General features: G+C 45.6%; 1 protein-coding gene across 5 annotated transcripts in view; it reads right to left on the bottom strand.

Moving 5' to 3' along the window:
* The window catches only part of SLC4A11 (solute carrier family 4 member 11), a 213,402-nt gene that overhangs the window by 12,390 nt on the left and 175,820 nt on the right, over positions 1 to 25,192 (bottom strand). For 4 of the 5 annotated variants that reach the window (XM_059721424.1, XM_059721427.1, XM_059721426.1 and 1 more), the window contains 7 exons: positions 23,963 to 24,095; positions 23,354 to 23,427; positions 16,379 to 16,631; positions 15,355 to 15,461; positions 14,080 to 14,248; positions 9,860 to 10,045; positions 3,475 to 3,670 (listed from right to left, as the gene is read on the bottom strand). In XM_059721424.1, the coding sequence (XP_059577407.1) occupies positions 3,475 to 3,670; positions 9,860 to 10,045; positions 14,080 to 14,248; positions 15,355 to 15,461; positions 16,379 to 16,631; positions 23,354 to 23,427; positions 23,963 to 24,095 (1,118 nt within the window). The remainder of the gene's footprint in view (positions 1 to 3,474; positions 3,671 to 9,859; positions 10,046 to 14,079; positions 14,249 to 15,354; positions 15,462 to 16,378; positions 16,632 to 23,353; positions 23,428 to 23,962; positions 24,096 to 25,192) is intronic. The other variant, XM_006276075.4, reaches the window with a different exon arrangement.

Raw genomic sequence — 25,192 nt, 5'->3', positions numbered from 1 at the left:
CAGGTTTCCAGCTTTTAGTAAAAATATATATAATAATTAAAAAAAAAAAAAATCAATATACTTAATGACATCCATAATACCTGGAAATCCCAGGTAACCATAGGTTTTGATAAGAGACATCAAATACAATTAGGGCGCTCTTCCCCTCGAGGCCCAATTTCGGGGCTTCTGGAAGACTATAGGAGTATTTGCCAGGGAGCCCAAGATTTGCCCCTGGTTATCACGTCAAGGGTAGACAAGCTGGAAGGGCAATAACAAGAAGCAGTTAGTGACCAGCTCGGCTTGTCGGTTGAACTGGTTAGAAACGTGGGATGCCAAAATCCATTCTCGATCCACATCAAAACCAATGTTTCCATCCTGGAACGGTGCAACAAAAGCCGTTTAACTCTGCTGGCGTTTCATTCATCTACGTAAAAATACCTAAAAACATTTTGATCTAACAAGGCAACGTGAAAACGGTTTTGATACTGGAGCGGGAACGTAGAAGCAAACTGTTTATAGACTTTCACTCGGTTAAAAGTTCCAGTGAAAATCGGTGCGGTCTTAAGAAATGGTTTCCATTTCAATAAAGCTCCATTTTTCCAAAGCAAAGCTGCTCCAAGAATTTCAAAATCGGCTCTCCCCAGGAGCAATCTGGAACAGCGCTGGACCATGGAAGTCAGCTACCTACTTATTACCTGCGAAGCATAAATGGTTTCTGAAAGCGCTCCACAAAAAAGGTGAATTGAAGAATTTTGACACGTCAAGATGTCAAGTTTTGAGGAAGGCGGTGCAGGTTTTTGCTTGCAAAGATAGATGACTTCACTATCACCTAAATCGGGGCAGGAATACCTCATCTACTGCTAAAGGAACGTAATACCAAAATCAAGACTTAAGGTACATCTGGGCTGCAGCTCATCTAGGAAGACTCAAGCTAGTAAAATCGGTCAGCTCAAGTCCCATAGAAGTGCAGTGACACGAGCCTACGCTGAGCTCTTCATTAACTGCATTTAATCAGCTTCCCAGTCAGATTATGCAGCCCCAGAGCAAACTGATGCTGTAAATGGTATCAGCTCCCAAGCTCCCTAGTTTAAAGCTGGCCCTGATAAGTCTGCATGACCCATAGCACAGACAAAGCCTTAACAAGCAACTGAAACAGCAACTTATTTTTGACCTGCTCGCTTAAAACCTGCATTTAATTTGTTTCACATATACACATCCAGCATATTTATATTCACAATTCAATCATTAAAACTTATGTTTAAACAATGTTCTGCTCTGCCATTAGTTTCATTTATTCTTCAAGTTCACTGACCTGCATCTGGTATTGCTATGATGCCATACATTCCCGCATACAACACATCCCCAGATAAAACATGCACTCTACGTCTGGAAGGTAGGATGTAGGAAAAAAAAAAAGATTTTTTTTTTTTTTTAAAACACTCATGGCTGAATTTGTGACAGTAAATTCTCCTGGGAACAGGATCCAGAAAGCGTGGCACCAGGAAGTTTCTAAGACAGTGTGGGCAAGGCAGCTAATCTCCTGGGATGCCACAGCTCCTGGACACTGTTTCCAGGAGAAGTACTTCTACATCACAGAAGGTGACAGCCCAGACCCGTGCAAGGGCAGTAGCAAGCCTGTTAGTTCTTTATACAACTTCCTGAGAATAAAGTGCTGTTTCTGTATCACAAGCCTCATCAAAATACCACCAGCGGCTCCCTTGCTGCTTCAGGCACAAGCTGCAGGGCTCAGCCAACAGCTACAGCTATGAGAGGGTTAACCCAACTCCGCCATCGCGGCAGCTGAATAGTTTGCACCGTATCTCCGGCCTGGCTTCTCTCTCAATAAAGAGAAGAGCTTCTTTATAGTTTTCTACTCAGCAGGCACTATAGTTGGTCTTCGATACAAGAAACAAGCATAATCCACCACGCTTTGCGCTCTGGAGAAATGCGTTTCAAAGCTCGTCACTTCTATGCACGCTCTGGGAAGGGGAAATTTGCTTGAGGAGCAGCATATGGAGTTTCCGAAGGCCTTATTTTAAAAGCAGTTAATGGCAAAATTTAAGCCAGTTGCATTGTAAAGGTAAAAACAAAGAAAAAGTCAAAATAATACTAAACAAGTCCCAAGCAATGACCTGACCATCACTCTTTGGCCACCATTTAAACTGCTGTCTTTATTTTTTCCATTCCTGTGCATCTGTTTTTGTTAAGATCCCTTTGGGCAGGGACTTTTTTTTACCTCTGTGGATGCCACAGGGCTCAAAAAAACCCATGAAAAAAAGAAGAGTGGCGCACGCGGCAGCACCACGAGCTGCCCAGAGCCTGGCCAGCGAGAGCTACGCTCAGCTCCTGGCCAGGCTCACCGCTGCTGCAGCCCCAGGACCCCAGGTAAGGCTGCTGGGGTCAGACCAGTGCTAGCCCCAGCCTCCCCTACCCCACCTGGGGCAACTTGGCACACAGAGCATATGTGGCATGGGAGTTCCCCAGGGCAAGCTGTGCCACCTCTAATTTTCCTTGGGAAGTGAAACATCCACGTGTGTCTGGACGTGGCCTATGCATCTCATTAGCAGCTGGCATGTTTTTGGAGAGAAACAATTGTGTCTGTGGAGAAAGGGGCAAGAACTGTAAAGACTAGGTTAGGTTTCCCAAGTCGTTCGGAGAACAAAAAAAAATTTACGGGCAAGCCCATTTCTGGCCTGATGGACTTCCAACATCGAGGGAAGCCTGCTTAACTGAATGCCCATCACTATAGTCGTTCTTCATTTTGCATTTGTGCTCAAAGTCCTCAGCCTGTCCCGAAGGCTTACAAGCGCTTAATACCACACAGCACAGAGATGTGGTTTTACACTGGGCCATTTTGCCCATTTTTTTATTGGGTTTTTTTTTAAAGGATGTCAAGCTGCTAGGCCAAATGCGGCTTTCTAATTTCTTTACCAGGAGTTGCATGCTCACGTTGGAGAATCAGACTTGACTGACTGTCAAACACACTGCAGCCCAAAGGCTCAAAGTGATTTAGGGGCATAATGCTTTAGGCATATAAGCCTATTAATTTATCCCTAGAGGTTCAGAGCAAGGCAGAGGGAATCAAACATGAAGCCTGTATTGTGAGAAGGGATTCAAGCTGGGAAAGGCTTCTTGCCTTGTTTGCCCATGATCAACAATATTACAAGAAAAACTATGAGAAATACAAAAAAAAAAAAAAGAGCAGGGCACACAAGAGAAGTTCCTCGAAAGCAAGCAGCATATAGCACATAACATATATAGCATATAAGCCTGTCAGATTTAGCAGAGGGAGAGTGGGAATCCCATGGAGGCATACTATCCTGCAAATATTGTTGTGGTTGCACATACTAAGCAGCGTCCCTGATGTGCGCATGAGAAGGTGTCTAAAACCTGCAATCGAGGGCTATGTAATGGCGAGGTTTCCAAACAGGAGGAGCCGTGTCGGAGAAGAGCTTCGTACCCAAGCTCTAGCGCACCGAAGCGAACACGTACCTGCTCTTTCAGCAAGAGGGCCACTCGCTCGAAGAGCTGATTCCCGTCAATGGAGGTCAGGGCGATGTACAGGAAGAGGCCATAGAGGACTGGCTTCGGGATCCACTGCAGAGGGAAAGGCAGCAGCAAGAGCGAAAGCCCCACCAAGAAGTTGGCCACGAGGCTGGTCAGTCGGGTTTCCTTCACGCTCACGATGCTGGAGGCGGCAGCGACGCGAGAGCAAGAGACAGAAAGGGAACAACTTAGCGTGCGTGCTTATTGCCGAGACTCAAAAGCTTGCAAAGAACAAACTTTTCCAACTATTTAGCTGGTTTAATTAAATGTATCACATTTACCCAAAGAACTGTGCCTGCCTATTGTTGAGACTTACTCACGTGGGGAGTCTCCCAGGACACGTGAGACTCGAGGATTACACATCCCGCTTGCGTTGAGTTATCTCCAGCCAAAAGGCAAATGCTTTAGAAGATGCAATCCTCTTGGACTCGGGCCAAGCATTTAGCCCGCAACTCAGAACAACACAGCTGCTGGACAAGAGCCAGGGCCCAGCACCAGTAGGTTGATACTGTTTTCCCTCTGCGCTCGTTTTCTCCCGAGCTCCACAGGTCCTACCTGAGTTTGAACTACATTAGGCTTCTGCCAGGAGTGAAGCAGAAGTGCTGTAAACAGGCTCAAGCCGTCTTTGTGCAGGGTAATCCGTCCTGGCGTTACCCGACTCCAGGCTGAACTGCTGTATATACACAGCACTTTTTTTTAATCCAAGAGGAATCAGTTCTCTGGCTGTTGCATCAACTAGTAAGTGAACCACATGGAAAAAAAAAAATAAACAAAAAACCTAAAAAAACCCCAGTTGTGACTAAGTAAGGCAGTGTTTTTGATAAACACGAGGATCCCCTTTGTCAGGGAAAACGTTCAGAATATGGCGTAGGGAATTGCCAACCTAAATCCTGCTGTGGACTTGCAGCGGCCTCTTTGCAAACTGCTTGCTGCTATGCTAAAAATGCAGTCGATGCAAAAGTTCCAGATGTTGGCAGATGACATAGGCTGACTTTTCACTGAAAAGGAAAATAAATGACAGAAGCAGCACCCGGGCGCTTAGAAACACGCTGGCTGATATACGGCCGTCACAGCTGAAACGGAGTAACCCCTCTCGTGACAAGCTGGAAAAGAAGATAAGGCGAAGAAATGCGGCTGCTCTGAACGTGAACGTTTCCACCCGTGGGTCCCCTGCACCTACCAAAAATAGCATAAAAAGGAAATTCTCATTTCCTAGGACTATTAAAAGAAGTGAACGGTTTTATTTATTTGGTTTCCTTATGAGAAAACATCCACCAATTCAGCAGGTAACAACTGGGCAAGTCCTGCTTATTTCAGCATGGAGGCAACTGGACTGAAGACCGTTTAGCACCTTCTTGTGGCCAACAAGGCTGAAACCTTGTACTCCAGATGACCTCTACCCGTTCCTGCTAAAGTGTTTAAGCAACACAGGGGTGGAAAACTAATAGGACACATTTTTCTGGTTAATACATATGCATTTCTGGGGCTTCACAATTCCTTTGGTCCTAGAAGAGATTTCCTGCCCTGCAGGGTGAATTCTTTCAGTGATAAATTCTTGCACAAAAAAAAAAAATCGGGACTACTTCCATGCCATAAGCCAAGATGAACTATAAGCCCCCATGACTCACTTCCCTATATTACATGCAGGAATGCAGCGTTTAGGTTGTGGGGAGATGAGGATTTGAACTCAGAAAACTGAAGGTCGTTCAAGTGAAGCAGCCTTCCACCTGCTTTCTATTTGGACAGCTGAGCCCTTAACCGGAAGGAGTGGCTGGGTTAAGTTTTGCGCCCAACTGGGGGGTGGAAAAAAAATGTGGTATGCGTGCACCCCGGTTGCAGCAGAATTGGGACAGGCAGCTACCAAATCTAAAGGCGAAGGGCTAAGTGTCAAAGGGGAGGAGGCACAAACAGTTCAAGTCCACGGGCGAACAAGGGAACAGACCTGTCACAATATCCAGGATTAAGACTTAAAATGAGAGATAAGTAGAGGGAACATTAAAGGAATTGCCCTCCAAAAGCCCCAGGTGCATCCAAATAGTGGAAACTGGAGCCTTATTACTAGCTATTCCTCCAAACAGCAGAAACTGGAGCCTTATATTCCATTGTCCAGACTCTTGCAAACATATAAAAATCACTGCCCAGAGCATCCAAAGGGAGAGAAGAGAGGTTTTCCCCATCGTACTAGCTAGCAAAAAAATAACCCCAAATCTGTAAGCATGTTTGGAGGAATCAGACAGCAGCAAGGGAGACAGAATGAGTTATCTCCCAATCTACACCAGGCCTGGCTTGCTGTAGATTAGCAGCCTTCAGACAAACTAGAAGGCTCTGCATCTCTTTGCTAGAATTGGATGGCTTTTCAACCCAAATGATGGTGGCCATTCAGGAGCTATTTGGACCAGGAACATGTACCTGTTGCACACGAGCCCAGTCAATAGAAAAAAAAAAAAAGGAGAGAAGAAATACATTTTTTGGCTCGCCTGGTCCAGGAAACAGCGAGTGTGTCTAGGAAGCACTCCCTCGCCCCTCTGCATTGTTGAGCAGAATACAATGGGAGATTAACATTGTTTCATGGAAACAGGTCAAGCTCTGGGCAACCTCCTGGCTTGCAAACCTATCTGAATATTATCTCTTCGTTTGAGAATTCAGAAAATGTGCTGGGTTCTTTGCAAGCCAAGTGCAACAAATAAACAGCAAGGCTGGCTGCCCGGACTGGACGTGCAACAACCAGAGGGGTTGTTCGGAGGCAAGGGGGGAAAAAAGGGTGATGGGAAAGGCTGTTCGGGGCTGCAGGGACCTTAAAGCTCCTATTCATCTTCTGCTGGATTTCATTCCCCATCTCCCCTTTTTGGTGGCAGCGAGGAGGTTTTAAGAAGGGCTTTGAAGATGGAAAGGAAGATGGCTTGGCAAATAAAGGTTTGGAAGGATTATTCCAGCAGGTAGGGGCTGCACGAATAACACAACCCGTGAGAAAGATGAAAGAGGGCTCGAGGTCGGCATCCTCAGAGACGAGCGGAGCAACGCAAATGAGGCCAAGCAGAAGCAGGGGCTGGAAGATTTAGGAAAGGAAAAAGCCAAGAGATTTCGTTCTTCCCACCAAAGCAATTAGAAAATCCAACGTGGCAAAGAAATTCTGGTCTCCTTTGCTGACAGATTTAGGAACGGCAGCACTGAGGCTTGTTCTGATCTCATTAGTGGTCCAGGCATGATAAACGGTCTTGATGCAGAGTGCTGCGGACACGGCTCTCTGCTCCAGGAGGCTTGCGGGAAAAGCCTATTAGTTATAAGGTGCCCGATACCTGTCCTCATCCAAACACACTCGCAGTTGCTCTTAACTTTGCCAGATCTGAATCAAAAAGTTCCCATTCTGGGTTTCTGCTCCTGACTGAACTATTTTGGCACGCTTAAATGAAATGGTTCGAACTGTTTCTAAGAACAAGATAAAAGGGGGAAAAAAAAATGCACTATTTTGGCCATGTTAAAACAAACTTCCAAGACCCATTCCCTTAAGCAGCTCGAGACCGTGCTTGGGAGTAAGTTTTTGAAAAGAGACGGCAGGAACACCATTTTCCTTGCTTGCTGGTTTGGAGTGGGGGGGTGTGGGGGGAACCGCTCAATTCGGCCACATTAGTAATTCCCAGGAAAATAAAAATACCACTGAAGTTCATGCATGCTTAAAAGAGATCTGTAGGGAGTTTGGCAGGCAAGGGAGCTCCCAGAATTAGAGATGACCCCCTCCTGGCTTTACGGCGCAGACCCACTGCCTTGAATTAGTTTTTCTGCCACGTCCAGGCTCCAAGTTTTGGACCATCTATAAGACTGATGCCAGATTATTCTGCACCAAAATAAAACTATGCTTCCTTTTTGTGACTCCTCCTTCCTCTGCCCTTCCCCGCTTAGTTCTTTTCTGAGAGCAGAGAGGGGAGCTTTGGGACCCAGAGACTAAAAAAAAAAACACCACAAAAACTTTTTTTGATTTTCCAATTCAGAGTCACATTTCCCATCGGTGAGGCTGGAAGACGAGAGAAGATGATAGAGATGCTCTGCAGAACAGTAAAATAGAAACAAGAGGTTTAAGATCCCTATGGGAGTTCACACAGGCAGAAAACACTTCAATTTTAGCTCAGAATCCAGTTTAAAAGTAGCCATTTATGTTCCTGATCCCCTTTGAACAGAGTGAACTCAGAAGCCCAAAAGGAAAATGCACCAGGTAAGCTTATGAACATCAGCCCTCGCTGGTCCCAGTCCTGCCGAAGGGTTGAGAGATGCCTGTCAATAGAAGAGCCAGCGAGACGGCTCTAATAAGGGCCAGAGGCTCACCAGAGGGGGAGAGGAAGGACAGGAAGGAGAAGACGGCGCTAATACTGATTGATGCAGCACTCGGGTCGGTGATCCAGTTAGCAAAAGGGCTGCGCCCGCCTGGCAAGGGAATTGAGAAAGGTCAGAGACACACAAGTTAAAATAACATGAGGCTGGACAAAAGCAGAGAAAGAGAGAGACGGGAACTATTAGTGCAGCACCTGAAATCAGGTACGGGTAGAAGCACAGCAGAATACCAATCCTTCCTGAAATATAGACACTGAGAGGGTATCTATATTCAGGGAAGTGCCCTCTATATTCAGGGAAGAGGCAGAAACATGACCACAAAAAGGCGATGGGAAGCAACGGTCAAGGATGCCGTAGATTGAAAAAGTTGCACGGGTGAAAAGAGAACTGGCGTGGCTTAAAAATCACTCGAGGAAGGATTAAGAGAGACTCAACTCGAGCAGTTTAGGGTGTCTTATAGACCTAAAGAGTTGGGTGCAAATAGGGATTGATGTCTACGATAATACAGAGCAGCACTATTGGGAATTGTGTTAATCCGGGGGACTAAAAAGATCGAAGAAAAAAAAAAATTGCCCGGATATATGCACACGTGACAGCAGCCACCTTTGCTAGACGTCGGCTGAACCAACAGCAGCTAAAGCTATTTGGATTCGACTTTGGAAGGCTGCAATGATACGGCAGAAGAGCTGGTCACAGAAAATATGCTGGGTACTTACTGAGCACGAGCCGATTCAGTGTCAACCAAAAGCAAGGACGACCAAATAGGCCTGATGCTATCGTTCAGCAGTTCCCAACCTTTTTTCCACCCCCGTGACCTGCAGCTGGGAGCAGAGCGCGTCGGCCCTGGGGGGAAGGAGCTCCCGGCACGCGGTGCGGCTCGTCTTTTGTATGCAGTGTCGCTGGCATTGCCCCCATGGCCCTCGTGTTGGTTGTGACCCGGGGTTGGGAACCACTGCTTTAGTTAAATGGAAAGGAGTTGAGAAATTCAAGGAGCTGGCAAAGACAACGGGGCTGAAGAGCTCAAGAACCCGAATGCGGAGGAGTTACGGGGTCTAAAGGCCAGACTGTAAGGAAAGAGGAAAAAGTTTGGAGCTGGACCTCTTCCTTACAACTGTCTGAATAGCCATCTCAAGAGGGCTATTAGTAGAATAAGTGGAGAGCCTATAGGAGAGAGAGAAAAAGCAAAAGAAAGCCGTCTTGGGTGAATCAATAGCAGCAGTCATGCCGAGGTAAAACCGGCAAAAGGAAACCAAAGGTAGCAAAATGTTCAACCACATAAAACAGAGAGAACAAGCAAAGGCAATGTTGAGCCGCTATGCAGGGAGGGGAGGGTAAAGAGCAAAAAGATAATCTAAATGTAGTCCCCGGACTAACTAAAATACCTTGCCGCTGCATTCAACCTCCTTTCTTTCCATGAGAAAGCGAGGCAAAGGCAGAATGAAAAAAAGGGAGGAGAAGGTGCAGACGTGCAAATTGGCACATCTGAGGTGGAAACGAAGTAAGAGTTGAAGGTACCCAATAATCATCTTAGATTGGATTGCTCTTGGTACAAGCATATCGGAAGCGAGGTAGGGAGATGAGCTATTTAAGCTACAGGACAACCTTTGCACAAGAACACACGAGTATAAACCGTCCGTGACTAATTTGAGGCTGGAAATTAGACGGAGGCTCCTAAGCAGAGCAGTGAGGTCCTGGAGTGGCTTTGCGGTAGGGATGGGGAGAGCGAGGGGAAATGGAGACAAATCACTGCTGCAGTTAAGGCAGCACTTGATCAGTTCGTGACATGACTTGGTGTCTTTCCTGCCTATGCAGGGGGTCGGACTCGATGATCTAATAGGTTCCTTTCGACCCCAAAATCTAAGAAACGTATGAAAAAGGAAGAGACTGGAGTCTACGAGCCAGAAGATCGAAGGAAGCCACTGGGAAAAACCCCTCTGCATTTCTTAGCTCAACAGGCTTCTTTAACCCGACCTCAGATCCGTGGCGTGGCGGCTGCCCTGCTACTTACGTCTCGTAGATGTGCCCGTTTTCCACCCTCTCTTCCACGTAGGCCAGCGCTCGGACGTGCATCGGGGAGTGAGGGAACGCCGCGTGGATCCAGGGCAGCCCGAAGACGGACAGCCCCGTGTTGATCAGAGCTACAAGGAGGAGGTCCCAGTGATAGGCTGTGCCTTTCACTAACCTGAAATAAACTCTTGTTAATAAAGTGGTTTGTTTAAGTGCACTTCAGGTAGTAACGAGGCTGCACTTGCTACAGCTGAGCGAGGATTGCATGGACACGGCGGTTCTCCGTGCGCGCGGCGTTGAACGTGCCGGCCGGTTTACAGACTGCAAAGTGGGAAAACAAGATTTCACAGCAGTCTTCGATGGCGTCACCCCAAATAAAACAGGGCCCGTTAAAAAAAAAAAAAAGTCTGGTCATCAACTTCATCAGCATTTTACCGTAATATTAATGGCAATGTCTTGCAAGCCATTAAAAATAACTGCCAGAAGGATTAATTTTTTTAGGTTTTTTGTTTTTTTTTTTATTGCTGGTACTTGCACTCAGCTGTAGCAAGGGCTGCTGCGGCATTTTCATTTTCCTTCCCACCCCCCCTTGAGTGGCTCAGACCTTCACCCAGCAAGTTGACGTTTTCCAGCCTTGCTTTTTCACTACACTGTGCGTATGGGAATAGTGAATTAGCTGTGCAGTTAAATCCTTGCTGAAGATCTGTTGAGAAAATAGGCCTCTATAGCGCTTGTCAACCGTCTCCTCTGGGTCTAGCCATCCCCTACAGGCATATGCTAAAAAAGGGGGGTCAGGCGCTCTCACACAGCTAAAGCTTCACCAGCACCCCTGAGGCTTCCCTGGTTTTATTTTTCCCTCTTGGCCCTTTTACAGGTTTTTCTCTTGGCTAACAAGTGTCCTAGGGAGAAAGTAATGCATTGCCTGGGCTGTTCTGGGCTGTCCTTGGATGCCCAGCACCACATGGCCCTGCATGGCCATTCAGTCCCATAGGACACTCCCTTATGTGGTTTTTTTTTTTTTAAAGTATCCAGTTGACAGCCCATCCTACTTGCAAGTAATGGACAATAAAACATCAGCTTAATTATGCTGAGATTCAGCTCAGAAATATAAGAGACCACAAGGATCGGTTCAACACAGACAGGTTGGCACGTCTCATTTGCTGCAATGATGCAGAACCGCAAATGCTAGTTTTAGAACGAAGCACCTCAACCTGCTTTTGGGTGGGAAGCACGTTTTCTCCTCTCCCCGACCCCCGCCGTCCCACCCCAGCATACCAGAACAACCCCAAACCGACTTTTCAATGAGGCTAGGAGATCCGCTTTGATACACCCCTTCTCAATCCTTTTTTAAATACATAGGGGATCCACTTTCACACACCCCATCTCACATCCATCTCAAGTCACAAAGATAAATTTCATGTGACATTTTTCTAAGTCAAACAATGGGAAAAAAAACCCCATTTTGGAAGAAAAAAAGCCAACTCATGAGCCATTTATATTCCAGATTTATGCCAACCTCTCTCCCCTGAAATAGGTGTATAACTGAGGGAACAGGAAAATTCAAATGGCCGTGGAAAATAAATCCTAGATCAGCCACAGACTAGTAGTTTCTCTGCCCTTCCCTGTGCTAATATTACTTTATTTTCAGTGCTTTTTTCGTCAATAGTTATGCAAGAAGAGCCACCCTTCCCTCCTTTGGGTAATAAAGGCATTCACTGAGAAAACCTGCGGTGTCCCCATAATAATAATTTTAAAAAATCCCATCGAGTCACCCTCACCATCTGATGCTAGTCGGTATGGAAAGATCAAAGGGGATATTTGAATACTGCAAAGTCTCATTTCCAATTCTGTGCATAAATCAGTTGTGTAAGATAAGGGATACATTAAACACTTCTGCTCTCAGCCTGACCTTGTCTGCCTCCATATCCCGAATTAGAGAGCAGCAAGATAGCGCAGCTCCAAATGCTCCATTTCCATTTCAAACTTCTTTTGAAATTACCATAGCTGCGGTGCACCTTGCAGTAGCCCCCTTTCTTTTCTTGGATAAACCACTCTTAGTTTAAAGAGAAATATCTAAACGTGCCCAAACACTGAAACAGGACATGAGCTGCACAAATGCCAGTCGTAGCACAGGTGCATCCATAGCACTTCAACAATAAGCGAGATCATTAAATCCACAGGCTTAAAGGGGAAAGGGGGCAGGGGGGGTGGGGGAAGAGTTTAGACCAGCGTTTTTCAACCTTTTATCATTTGCGGACCCCTAAAACATTTCAGATGACGGTGACGTATGTTCCGGCAACCGTCAATCCTTCTGGATCACGGTGTATGCATGAGAGGTCACCCAGACCTTTCATGCATGTGCCTAGGCAGAAGTATGGAGGAGCGGAGGCTGCCCAGACCTTTCCAACCCTGCTTTTGGCCGCTGAGACAGAATCCAAAGGCCAGACTGGGTCCAGGCACGTGGGGCCCCCCTGGCTGTATGTGTATAAGTATCTGGGAATTGAACCCAGGTCTCCTGTGCAGCAGACCAGGAGTCCACCGCTGCACCACAGGGGACTCCAAAGAAGGTGAGGACCCCTGTGAACTGTAAGTGAGGGTCTTCACATACTTCTGATTGATGATAATCATCTTTTGCAGACCCCTTAGACAGTCTGTGGACTCCCAGCGTGGGAAAACCACTGATTTACACAAATATACGGAGGACGGCTCCATCACGCGCTATTAAGTCAGCGCAGGGGGCGTCTACACAAGACGGTAACTGTGCAGTAGCGTGCCGGGCAAAACCGGAGCTGGTACACTACCGCACAGTAGCGTTAGGTTACCGCGCAGTTAGAGTCTGAGAAAACCCGTGCGCAGTAGCACGAATTGCTGCGCACTGGTCGAGTCCTTGGTTAGCCGAGTACTAAAAAACTTAACACGCCGTAAGTACGGCACGTTAATGAACGTGTACAGGCACCCACCGTCAGTGCTGAACCTGGCTGCTGGTAAGTGGGAGGGGATGGATGACTCTACACGTGCCCCCTCCCTGCTCTCACCTCTACGACTCTAAGCATGCATTGAAACGGGACCTCCAGGGCCTGCTGGCCCAGCCTTTTCTCCAACCTGAACATAGCGCGTCCTCTCAACCAGCTTGCTTTCCAACCTCTTGTTTTTGTTTCCTACCTCTGGACCCTCTCGAATTTCTCCGCATCCTTCCTAAAATGTGGAACCCAGAATTGTGCAAAATACTCCAAATGAGGCTTCAACACCATCAGGTAGAGTGGCACAATCACCTCCTCGTGCCCAAGACTCCTGTTGCTTTGGCTCAAAACTGCACTTGCTATTTTTGCACCCGATTTGCCTTGAGGTTGTGACCCACCAAACCCCCTAGATCTCTCAGCGATGCTACCACCCACACCGCTCTGGATTTGTGCTTTTCATCACTCTTCCCTAGCTGTAGCACCTTACGCTAGTGCTGGAGGGACACTGGCCTTAGACGGACCTTTGGTCCGACCCAGTGTAGCGGGTGCTATATTCTCAGGCTAACAGGAAAGCAGTTGAGCCAATCACCTTATTGTAGTCCTGTTAATGCAATACCCGTGTCTTTCATCTTCCTCTCTCTTCCTCCACCCCACCTCCCGTTTTCAACTAGACGATCCATATTTGCAATCATATGACAAACAGGTCAGGAAGATGCCTTCCAAAAAAAATGAAGAGCTTCCCGATTGTCTGTTTCCCGAATGGCGATTTGAAATAATTTATCCTTTCTGGCCCAACAAAGATTAATCTGAGACATGCCAAGGTAATTTGGGTCCTGCTCAGCTGAATCTTTTTTTTCTTGAGAGGTTTCCAAGTTATTCAGATCCTCAGTTGGCTGAACCAACCAATTGGGCAGCAACCACTCCTCTTGAACTTTGCATTTCTCCTATGTGAAAGTGATATTTCTGGAAGTAAACACCACAATACTGGCCTGTGCAGATTCTTTCCCATTATAAAAATCCCTTCCAAAAGCACACATGGCCCAAAGCAGCAATTTGTGGGACTTAAGTAAACTATCCGTTGAAGCATCAAGAATTTGGATTATAGGGGTGCATGCGTGCACACACACACACAAAGACTAATTGGGGTGGGGGTTGTAATCCATTCCAAGCTACCTGTAACGATGTGGTAACACAGCCCCGAAGCTAGATTAGTTTATAAAAATGACCCTGGTTTGTAAAAGAAAGGGATTAACAACATTACCTGTTCTCTGGAGCGTTTGTGAGCGACGCCACGATGTTCTGCTCTATGAAGAACAGCATTGAAAGCAGGAACCCCAAGCCCATTGCACTCATCACGGAGCCGATCGAGAGGGAACGGACCGGAGCCAGAACAAACAAGCTCTCAGAGGGGTTGTAGTTAAATTTGGACACTGCGAACACAGGAAAAGAGGTGTTATGCTGGATATCAGACCAGGTGATTTTAAATGACCCCTCCTGGCCCTCAAGATCACAGCTCTATAAAAAGGTGTTTTATTAAAATCACCCTAGCTTTGACAAATAATGGCTTGCTCCCCCATAATTTTTAGATAATGGTGCCTATTTAACCGGAAGATAATACAAGTAAGGGAACTTGCTTTTTGAGGCTATTTTTGGATCCGAAATGGAGGCGACTTACAATTTGTCTCATCACCGTGTGGTCTTCTGCCGTAAGCAATTTGCTAATATAAAGATTTTTATAACTTTCGCTCACCAAACAAGAGGCCTAATAATGGGTTGAGCATAAAGACATGCCTGGCTTGAGCCAGCGGCAAGAAATCCATCGTCACTAGAGGAAAGACTGCACGGTCCAATTTGCCGTTCCACAATCCAACTGGAAGGAACAAGCGTCGCGTCAAGAAAGCCGTTTCCATACGTTTCCTCATCCCCACCCCCCAACGTGCGTCAACATGGGACAAAGCAGTTCCTGTGTCCATTATATCTTCCTGATATGGAAAAGCTGATCTGTTTGGCCAATGCACGGCCTATCATTTTTAGATTTCCTTGCATGTCTTGGAGTCATCCAGATGCTCGGGACCGTTATGTTTTTAATTGGGAAAATAGAGAGTACACACTGAAAAGAGGACAGGCCGAGATCATCAACACCACATCTGTCCGGCTGGCGGCAACCCTTCCTGCCTGCTAATTACTCTGTCCTTTTGTTCTTTGGCAGAACAGAAAAGATCAACTCTTTCTAAACTGATGCAGGTTATACACTGCATTCAAATGAAACGGCAGACTTCAGTATATTCACTGGGAGAAACTTAATGCAATTCTGCTTGATTAGGTTTTTGCATGAATTCGCTCTTAAATTGAGGAAATTGGGGACGTAATTAGTCAGGAGAGAAAACACAATACTTAGGAAATAATATACTGCAAAGCTTTGGTTTAATTTTGTTTTTTTAAAATGTTCTTCCCAATAATCTTGTTTTCCTTTCCAGTTTCATCTGTTTTAAATGTCTTTCTCCTGGTAATTCAGGGAGTAAACAAGCAGACTTACTTTCTATTTCCTTGAAGATATAGGATCCCACGATGGAGAAGGTTAGAACAGAAATGGGTAAGGCACAGTCGGACAGGATTTCGCGGACTCTGGCGTGCAAGTAGGGACTAAAGAGATCAAAACCGCTTGGTTAGTACTCCGCACTTTTTCCCGACCCATCAGCATCGTGTCATTCAAACCAGAGATGTTCAACTCTACTCCGCGCCTGCCGTCGTCAAACTTGATTCTTCACTTACAAGTCCTTGATTTTAGTATTTAACCGTACAGACTAGTCTTCTGAAATCTAGGCTTTGAGGGTCAGGGAAAGCATCAGGGAAACCCAAAAGGGAATAAAAGCAGGATTCAAACGCTGAGAAAAAAACGCCCCCCAAAAAAATGCCCCACACAGATCCCAACAGTCTTTTCTACCCAAGTGCAGACAGGCTGGACCTGATGATTTTGTAAGGTACCTTCCAGCCCTCAACATCTGTGAATCCATTCCTCAAAAGCCAACAGGCAGCTATGACGCCCATTATTATTACTAATAATGTGGTTCATCTCTCTCATTTTCAGCTCTAGGGATTACCCATTCATTACACATTGAAGCAGGAGTTATTTCAAAAGCGAAGACTGAGGTTAAGACTTTGGTCCTCTCTAACGGTCAAGGAAGCCGGTCATTGTACTGCCCATTGTCTAGCCGTTTCCAGAAGGGCAAAGTACCTTCCCAGAAGACTGCCCATTTACACTGAAAGCATGTAGAGATCAGGTTCTTGTCAGACCCATCAAGGGGAGCTGGTACGATCCACAAAATACCTCCCCAATTCAGCTCACACCCCAGTGCCCTGTCAGATATAGAAGCTAGTCTCCAAGGCTTAAAAAACTTGCTTTTTGGGCAGTCAACTACATGACGCGTTCTTCTTCTATTGAAATCAAACCCCCCCACTAACTCTTCTGGGTGCAAGATGGGAGTCTGGCATGGTTAAGGCTTTCCAACAGGTTATACAAAACGTGATCTACAGGCTACTTCGAGGCCAATCCAACTCACCTCTTCTTAAACTGATACAGCGTGTGGCCAAGCCAAAGAGTGCCCAACATCAACATGAGACTCAGGACAGCAGTCTCGCGCCCATAATGGACAACGTCATTCACGCCCGTCTGATTCCCTAGGGACATGGACCTGCTCGCAGAGGAGTTCATCAAGAAGGTAGTATTGACGTCAAGGCTTGGAAGGGCTTCCATCCGTGTGCTTTTCAAGTAACTCTCTCCACCGGGCTCCTGGTAGTAATATTTCTTAAAAACTGCACAAACAACCAACATGCAACTGTTAGGATCGGAGCTCAAGTAATGCGGCCCTTCCTTGCTAGAGCATGAAACTTCGTTAGCTTTCACCGTCCTTTATCAGTTCTACTTACACCGTTCACACCTTTCGAGTTGAGATAAACCTGTTCTCTTAAGCAGCCAGGTCTCTACGAATTTGTTATTCTGTTGTGAATTTAAAGCAGCTGCTTTTTTTTTTTTTGGATAGGACAAATTTGAGTTCGTGTAGGAGAGATTCTCCAGCCCGACTTGCATCTTTACCTGGTCTTGTTCCTAGGACCGAATCATGGCTTCTCTATTGAAAAGCAAAAGGCAGTACAGTATATTTCTTATGCTAGCATGCCGAATAAACTGCACTCGGCACCTTGGAAAAAAAAAAGTGTGGATGCTCAAGATAATCGATTTCCCAAATTTTAATTACACTGTGAAATTGCAGTTGGTGTTTTTTGACATAAACCCATGCATGTCTTTAAATATACCTAATATAATTTTATAGCAGAAAAATTACCCAACAGATAACGCACATTTAATTCTGCATTAGCAAATGGCACTAAGGCACTATGGTTTATCATGCCTGTTATAACCATGTTAAATTATCCTCCATAAAGGAAAGGTTTCAAAATACCTCCTGAAAACAACCAACCATTAAATGGCTTCTAAGGTTTTAAAAACTCCATATCAATTCTTTGAAAGGTAGGAGGTGGCAGCTAAAAACATGTGTAGTGCCAGCAGCTGTTGCAAAAGCATCATTTCATTCTAGACCTAATCACACCCCCTGAAAACGGTTTCGGTAGCAGCGGGGGTGCTCTGAACTTCTGGTGGAAAATACTGCGTTCTGAAAATCATCTCACAGTATTATCATTGTCTGTTTGCTTTTCAATCAACCAGCAGAAATGCGTTTCAGTGAAACTATTCTATTCAGTCAAAAACACTTTTAGACCAAAAAACCCATGAGCTAAGCCTTCCGGGTTGAAATACTTGGTTCTTAGCCACCAAACCTCTTTTTACTTGAAAATGATTTTCTGAAGGACCCTCCTCCCCATTGCCCAACCCGAGAATTCTCAGTTTTGCAACATGTCTGTGGAAATGATAATTATAATTTAAAAAAAATGCCACATTCCTGTGAACCAAAGCTGGTGCTTTTCCCACCTACTTTCTAATTGTGCAGAAGCAAGTGGCTCAGGTTAAATTCTGCATGGGAGCGTAGAGTTGCCTTCAGTTTAGCTACACCAGCATTTTAAGGGCGACGGACAGCTTCCTATTCTTCAGTATGCCTAGTGCAAGTTGTGCCCGAGGACGCCGAGATGAGGAACCAGCATGCTACTGGTGCTGCCAGCCTCCACTGTGTAGTCTTCTTCTTAAAGCTGACAAGTGCAACCCATGCACCAATATTAAGGCAAACCAAAGGACTAGCACCACCCCCGCCCCCATTATATTCTGGCTAGGTGCCGGTAAGACGGGTATAGCCATTTTAAAGCAAGCTTCTTGACTTCAGTTACAACTAACAAAACAGAAGCTCCCCCAAATTCTCCTGATGCATGCTTTAATCTTAAAATTTCTCTGATGAGACACGAAAAATAGAATGAAATGAAATGCTACATTCATTTTTGCTACTGCATCTGCCTGCTTCGGGGAGGTTTTAAGGCACCCCTGCAATGCTACCAACACCGCGGGAGAATATTTTTTTTATTACAAGGTTTCTCCCAGATTCTTATTTTACAGCCGGACACGTTTCTTGCAGCTCGCACCACCATGCTGACCACCTTTTTTCACAGAAAGGATGCTCCGACGATCTCACACTCATTTTCCAGGCATTAAAAGCGAGGTATAGGATACTGAAGTGACCTTCCCAGCAAGTCACAGATGGAGTCGTGAACAGAACCGAGAAGGTCTGACCTACAGCTTCCTGCTCTGACCATTACAGCACGCTCTCCTGCAATAGCAACAGTAGTAATGAAGGGCACTTCCTGGGGATTAACGGTTAGCTGGGTACACAGATCATTAAACAGTCTCAAACGGTTCCCAAATAATTGTCAACCCTACGGAAATGCATCCTCTTTTCTGACTATTGTTAACATACCCACTACCTCTTGCTGTTACGAAGCATTTGAGTTCGGATCCAAAAAGGAAAAGAGGCAAAGACATTGCTAATTAAGGCTGACCCTTATTGAAGTAGTCTTTTGCTTCATTATCCTGAATGCTCTGGGAACGTTCAGCATTGCCAAATTCAGCAGAACAGAACGGATTGAACGTTGAGCATGAATCTTAAAATATCCAACTTAACGACTACCTGTGTGTGTCAGAGTTGAAGATTAGGTGGGTTATCTCTGTTTCCTTTGGATAAAGTGTTGGTGGAAGGAAAAAAAAACAAACCAAAACTCATTTGAAATTGCACCTGCATTTTAGACTCATTGCAATGAGGATCTGTGCTGGAATGATTGGCAGTCAGAGATGAGAGTCCCATGTAACACGGACTTAGCATTTAATATTCAGCTGCTGAGCACTTAGCAACCCGAGCAGCTACAAAACAGCTAAGCGAATCCCTCTGCATAAGTTCATTACAGAAAGCACTTTAAAAGCACGCGGTTTAGACACAAGGCCGTCTGAGCACGCAGTCTATTTTGAGTTTCCTCGGATCTGCTTTCCTTTTTGCGTTTGCTTCAGCTGTCGCATGGCCGTTTCCTATGGAGTGCAAATGTCAAGATCAAACACCAGCTGGGCTTAGGTGGCTGGGCTGCGCGTCGAAAACAAGCGCCGCTGGGATAAGAGCAAGAATGCCTGCGCGTCGGCTGCTTTGAGACGATCTCACCCGTTTCTTTCCCACGCGTTGGAAGACTACCTTGCAAAGCACGTGGAAAAAGCAACGCTGCTTGCCAAATCAACGCCTGATCTTCCCCAAGAGGAACGTTTCCCTGGGTGCTCACCCTGACAGAGGCCTTTTAAATGAGCAGGAAGGTTAAATGGGGCTTTGCAATCTGCCAGCTGACAACTTACACGGTTTGTTTGCATGCACAGTTTTACGACATGCACAGAGGCCTCATCTTACCCGTTTCACCTCCGCTAAAGATTTAAAAAGGGTTGCACAAACACCAACCAACACAAAGCTCCTTGCTGGTAGTTTAATACCAGCAGCTGTAGCCTCATTTTTACAGAGGAGGGAAGTCCAAGTGTGAAGTTGTGTTACACTGAAACCAGATTATATCCGTGGAATATATTAAACTGGGTTAAAGTAAGAACAAACGGCGACCAGTCACATGTTAAGGGTTAATACTATTTTTTGCCTGCACCGCTTTGACTGACCGCTAAAGGGCTGGAGACTAGGGGCATGGCTAGGAGCCAGGACACCTGGGCTCCATCCCTGCTTGGAGGAGGGCGCAGGCAGGTTGCGGGAGGCAGCTGGAAGCAGTGCATCCTAGGATGCTGGAGGACTGCAAATTGCCCACTTTATTTTTGTGGAGAGGACTGAAGTTACCCCAACGCCAGCTGGGTAGCATGGCTCAGAGTTGGTCCTTGCCTGAAGTGGCATAGCTGAGTTGCTTAGCATGAGCCAATGAACTTTAACATGAGGACGTTCATGTTTTAAGTGCCCTTAGTATGGCCTAAGCATAAGGCGTAAATTCAGCACACGTGTTTTGTAGCCTTGAGCAAAACATGTTGGTGGCCAAAGTAAGGAACAGAATTTCACAGCTCCTGGCTCCTAGTCCTACCTTGCAAAGCCACGTACAATGGTCCTACAACGTGTAGGCCATGTAGTGTCCCAGAACTCATTAGTATAATTACTCAGCCTTTTATTGCCCACGAGTATCACTCTCTGGTGCAACGGCGAGATGCGCGAAAGACTTGCACAAGGCTTTCAAGTGGTATATACTCTGTCCACACTATATGCACGTTTCTTGTGGTAGGTAAAAAATAGCTTACTCCAGAACAAGGGAAGCACCGGTATTAAAGAAAGCAAAAGAATACCAAGGAAGAGAAGTAACATGCGAAATATCAAAACCCAAGTTTTGAGAAGCTGTTGATACACACGGACTTGCAGGAGGGTGCCATGGCATTTTTAAAAGCATACTGTACTCCTGTGAAAGCTCTGTGTATTTTGACTCCCATGGACTAAACTGACACCTACACCTGCTACAGGCACTGCTACCTGCCTCACCGACCAATGTTGCTTGATACTTTTCATTATAAGACCCTGTTTTTTCCCCATTGTTTCTAGGTTTAAGTTAAAATTTGCTAAGCAAGATGTCTGCCTGAGGCTGATTTTTTCTCCCCTTTGGAAAACAAAATTAAAGGCAAACTGGTCATGCTGCCGAGAAGGATATTGGAGGGGAAAAGAAAAAAAAAAGTCATTTGCATTCGAAGATGTGGTGCCTTTTTGTGGCTCTATTGCCCCATATGGTAGAGCAGGGACTTGAACTTTGGATGAAGGGCAATGTGCACCAGGAATGTACCATTTGCCAACTCTGCAGAAACCTACCCAAAATGATGGTTATGACCTTACAGAGAAAAAATGTGCAGTTCACGCATACTCAGTGTACAGTTGCTAGGACCTGGAGGTAGAGTAACTATAAAACTATGCCCACAGGAGGTGCCAACCTGAACTACCTTCATTCTACCTCCCTGCATGTATTACAGGAAGAGCACAAATGGTGTTATGGGTTGAGCATTTCTTTGGGTGATATCTTTTATTGGACCAACTATGTACTTGGGGTAAAAAGCTAGACAAGCTTTTGAATGCAAGACCTTCTTCCTCGGACACAGTAAAAACACAGCAGTGAGAGGGGCAGAGAAAGTCCTAGAAGTTGCAGACACCCAGTTAGCAGAAGAAAGAAGCTGATACTGGGAGATCAAGGACTATTAAAAGCAAGGAGGGTTAGTCTCCCCCTTTCCTGTGTGAGAAGCATCCAGGAATCAGATAAAATATAACGCGCCATAAACCTGATAGCAATGTTTAGTCCTTGGATCTTGGTGTCCGGTCAACTTATGGATTTTTGTTCACAAATTTTCCTTTTAAAAGTTGTTGGGTAGATTTCCCTTGAGCACGAGGACAGTGAAGTCAGAGGGGGAGTGGTTGTTCTGTGAGAAACGTGTTCCTAATAGTGTGCGTCTATCCTTTATATGCTGTATGGGTTAGGAGTTAGCTGCTGTCCTGGACAACTGGATTCTACCCCTGCCTCTACCCGATTCCCTGTATTATACAGAGCAAATCACTTAACCAGACTTTGAACCAGCAGTCACTCACCACATGTTCCTCATTTTCCAGTTGCCCAACTAGATACCCCAGGGCTCGATTTACAGTGCTGCGTAATGCTCACAGCTGCAGTTGAAAGCCATGGGAGGTCAGCTTTGAACAAGGAATGGTTACCTTGTGCTATGGGCTCTGCAAAAACAACGCCCTAGGTATCTCAAATTGGGCAGCCCAAAATGAGCGTGCATTTGGAGCCCTGACCTGTGCCTCAGCTGCAAAGGGAAAGCACCACCTCCGTGTCTCGGGAGTGTTGCGACTGGTGATAAACTCAGATGCCACGGTGACGAAAGCCACTGACAAAGTGTCGGAGAACCGATCATTCTCTTTATTTGCTATACACGATTCAAATGTGGGTCCCGCATCTGAATCGTGTATAGCAAATAACGCAGGGGGCTACAGAGAGCAAGCAACGAGAAAGCTACACGTATTAAAAGCGGCTGCTCCTTCAACAAGTCGTGACCGTTTGGTGCATCGAGTTCAGCGGGCGTCTTGTGCAAAAATAGCACACGACCGCACACTTGGAGCCATCGCAATGTAGGAGGTTGCACTGAGGTGGCACAGGAAACTTTCATTTTTGGCATTTCCTGACTTTCAAGTGCTTCGCTTTGCCATGTTAATGATTTTCATTTACTGCCAACTTTTCTGTGCGATGTAATGAAGAGCAGAGCTTGCGGGCTCGGGAAATAAAAGGACATGCACAATGGGAACACGCTGGTTATAAAGGCTTTGAGATGGCACAACTCAAAGCACCTGTTGCACTATAATTAACAGGGGAAAGAAAAACGGCGTCAGCTCAGCGGAGCCCACATTCGAGCCAAGCTGGAGGGAAGGCTGATTTCCACGTGCAGATTCTGCAGAGCAGCTTAACCCTGGTTGACATCCTGGTGTGTTGCCTGCACTGGATGGAGAGAAGATGCTGCGGGGGATTACCGAACCCCCACCCAAAGTCGGGCAGTGCAGCAGTGTGCAATATCTACGTTGCGATCTGGGACCCGCTGCAGAGAAAGTCCCGCAGGTTAGCTTTCAAACACCTTGACGAGCACTTCCAGCCCTGCTTTTGCTTCACTTGACTAGTGAAGAATATCAGCCCCTAGAAAGCCCACATGCGGTACGTCATCTAGACAAGTCTGCCTCCACGGGGCTACATGACATAGCCGTCTGCTGGGGGAGAGGGAAGAGATGTGAAACCAAAGCCCTGAATCTTAAATGCAAAATCTCCGTGACTTTGAAACAGGGTTGTGGGGGAGGTGAAGTGCTTCCCCAGGGGCGGCAGGGAGAAACCTAGTTGCATCCTGCAGACGTTTAAAAAAAAAAAAAAAAAAAAAAAAATATGGCTTGCTTTACAAAGAAGTGTACGAATGCAGTCTTTTCACCCCCCACCCATTCCCCCAACAGCTAAATTAGGCACAGAGCAGAACTGGAAAAAAAACCCTAACATTTCCTCATTTCACTGCTTACCTTTAATGATGCCTTTGATGGCATCAAACACAAATGTGATGGATATAAAAAGCGCAATGATTTCCTCTGTTGACCTACAAAAAAAAAAAATTCACAGTATTCATATACACTCATTAGCTTATGGGGTAAATAGATTTTAAATTGGATTCAAGTCAGAGCTAGCAAATCCTGAAACCTCCTTTCCTCCACTAAGAGTGGAGATGAGCTTAAGTATCTAAGCACAAAGCTAGGTATTCATAGTGATCCTACCATACTGCCTTCACATCTCTTGCATACTAGATTTACCCAGGAATAAGATGCAAATCTCAAAAAGAATTAAAAAAAAAAAACGGTGGGGATAAGTTTAACACGTTTGATTAAATTCTGATTGACCTTTTAATACAGTGACTTTTTTTTTGATGTGCAAGAGATGCATCTTAGTTTTAGCCCACCTTTTTGAGAAAAAAAACCCACCCGATGGTCTTATCCCCTAGATAATACACCACTTTAATGCTCTAATATAGGTTTTACAGAAGGTTTGCCGTTGGGAACGCCCAGGCTGTATACATTTCCTATTCACTGAGTAAGCAGAACGAAGTACAGCTCCCGTGAAAAAAGAGCAAGTGTTACCTTTTAAAGAGCTTCATTACAAGGCTGAAATTAAAGAGGGAATACAGCACAAGGAAGAAACTGTTCCACAGTCCAATCCAGGCATAGAAAGCACTGAAATCCAAATTGTAGTCGTCGCAGATTCCTCGGATCACTGCAAAAGCAAACCCAGCCAATAATGGATTCACGCTTAATAAGTGCGTCGCTCAGCTTCAGAGAACTCGGGCCAGAAGGGACCGTTCAATCGTGTGCGTCACCTCCTGCATAACCAAGGCCGTTAACATTTACCCAGTTACTTTGGTACCGAGCTCACTAACTTTTGCAGCCGAAGCCAAAGCCAAGCGCTAATGGATTTAAAAGCAATAATACGTGGGCAACAGTTTTGACCCTCTCCCCCCAAATCAACATAAAGGGGTGCCCCAAAATTTAGACAAGCAAATTTGAAGTAGGCAGGAAAGGGAGGGCTGGCAGTATGTACCTTGACCACTGCTGAATTTTCACTGTACTCGATGGCCCGTTACAACATCCTAACATCTTACTGATTCTCAAGGCTCATTATGAGCAGAGGTGCAGCAAACCCAGCAAAAAGTGTTGTCTTGTGGGGGAAAAAAACCCATACACACTACCTTCCCCCTATTGTTGAAAAGTATTTTCTGAAGATAGCCTAGTTTCTCTTCTGGAGAGGAGTCACTGACTGCTCTGCCATAATTTGGTTTAATGGACCCGATCTGCTCATATGGGGCCCCAAGAAATAGCTGGACTACAAATACTGATGGATTAACATCCTTTTCCTGTTCAGTTGACAGCAAGCAGTCACCGCTTAGCAACTTCTGGAAAGTGTCTCTTGGTGCCCTGCAAGGCCAATAAAGGATTCTTGCCTTGGGCCTTTACCCAATGCATAGGGAAAAAAATTCCCCATGGGGGAGGACCCACCTTTGGTTGCAAAACCATGCTCTCTCATTTAAAATTATCCTAATAGACATGTCAAAGAAGTTCAATTACATTTTTCACGCGTACATGTATTATCATTTATATAAATTAGGAGTTTAACATTTATATAATAGTGCAGTGTCCAGCACGGATTAACCATGTGCTGAGAGGAGAGGGAAAAAAAAAAAACCCTTGAAAAATTAACCATAACTGGGAACCGATAAGACAACAGCCTTGAGGTAGGTCTCGACAACATTTGACGGACAACGTAAGACGGGACCCGAAGGTACTTAATGCTGAAGAGGATCAGGAGGAGCTAGC

Source organism: Alligator mississippiensis, chromosome 2, assembly GCF_030867095.1.
Source record: "Alligator mississippiensis isolate rAllMis1 chromosome 2, rAllMis1, whole genome shotgun sequence".
Taxonomy (NCBI): Eukaryota; Metazoa; Chordata; order Crocodylia; family Alligatoridae; genus Alligator; species Alligator mississippiensis.
The sequence above is the reverse complement of the archived record's forward strand: the minus strand, read 5'-3'. Positions and strand labels throughout refer to the sequence as shown.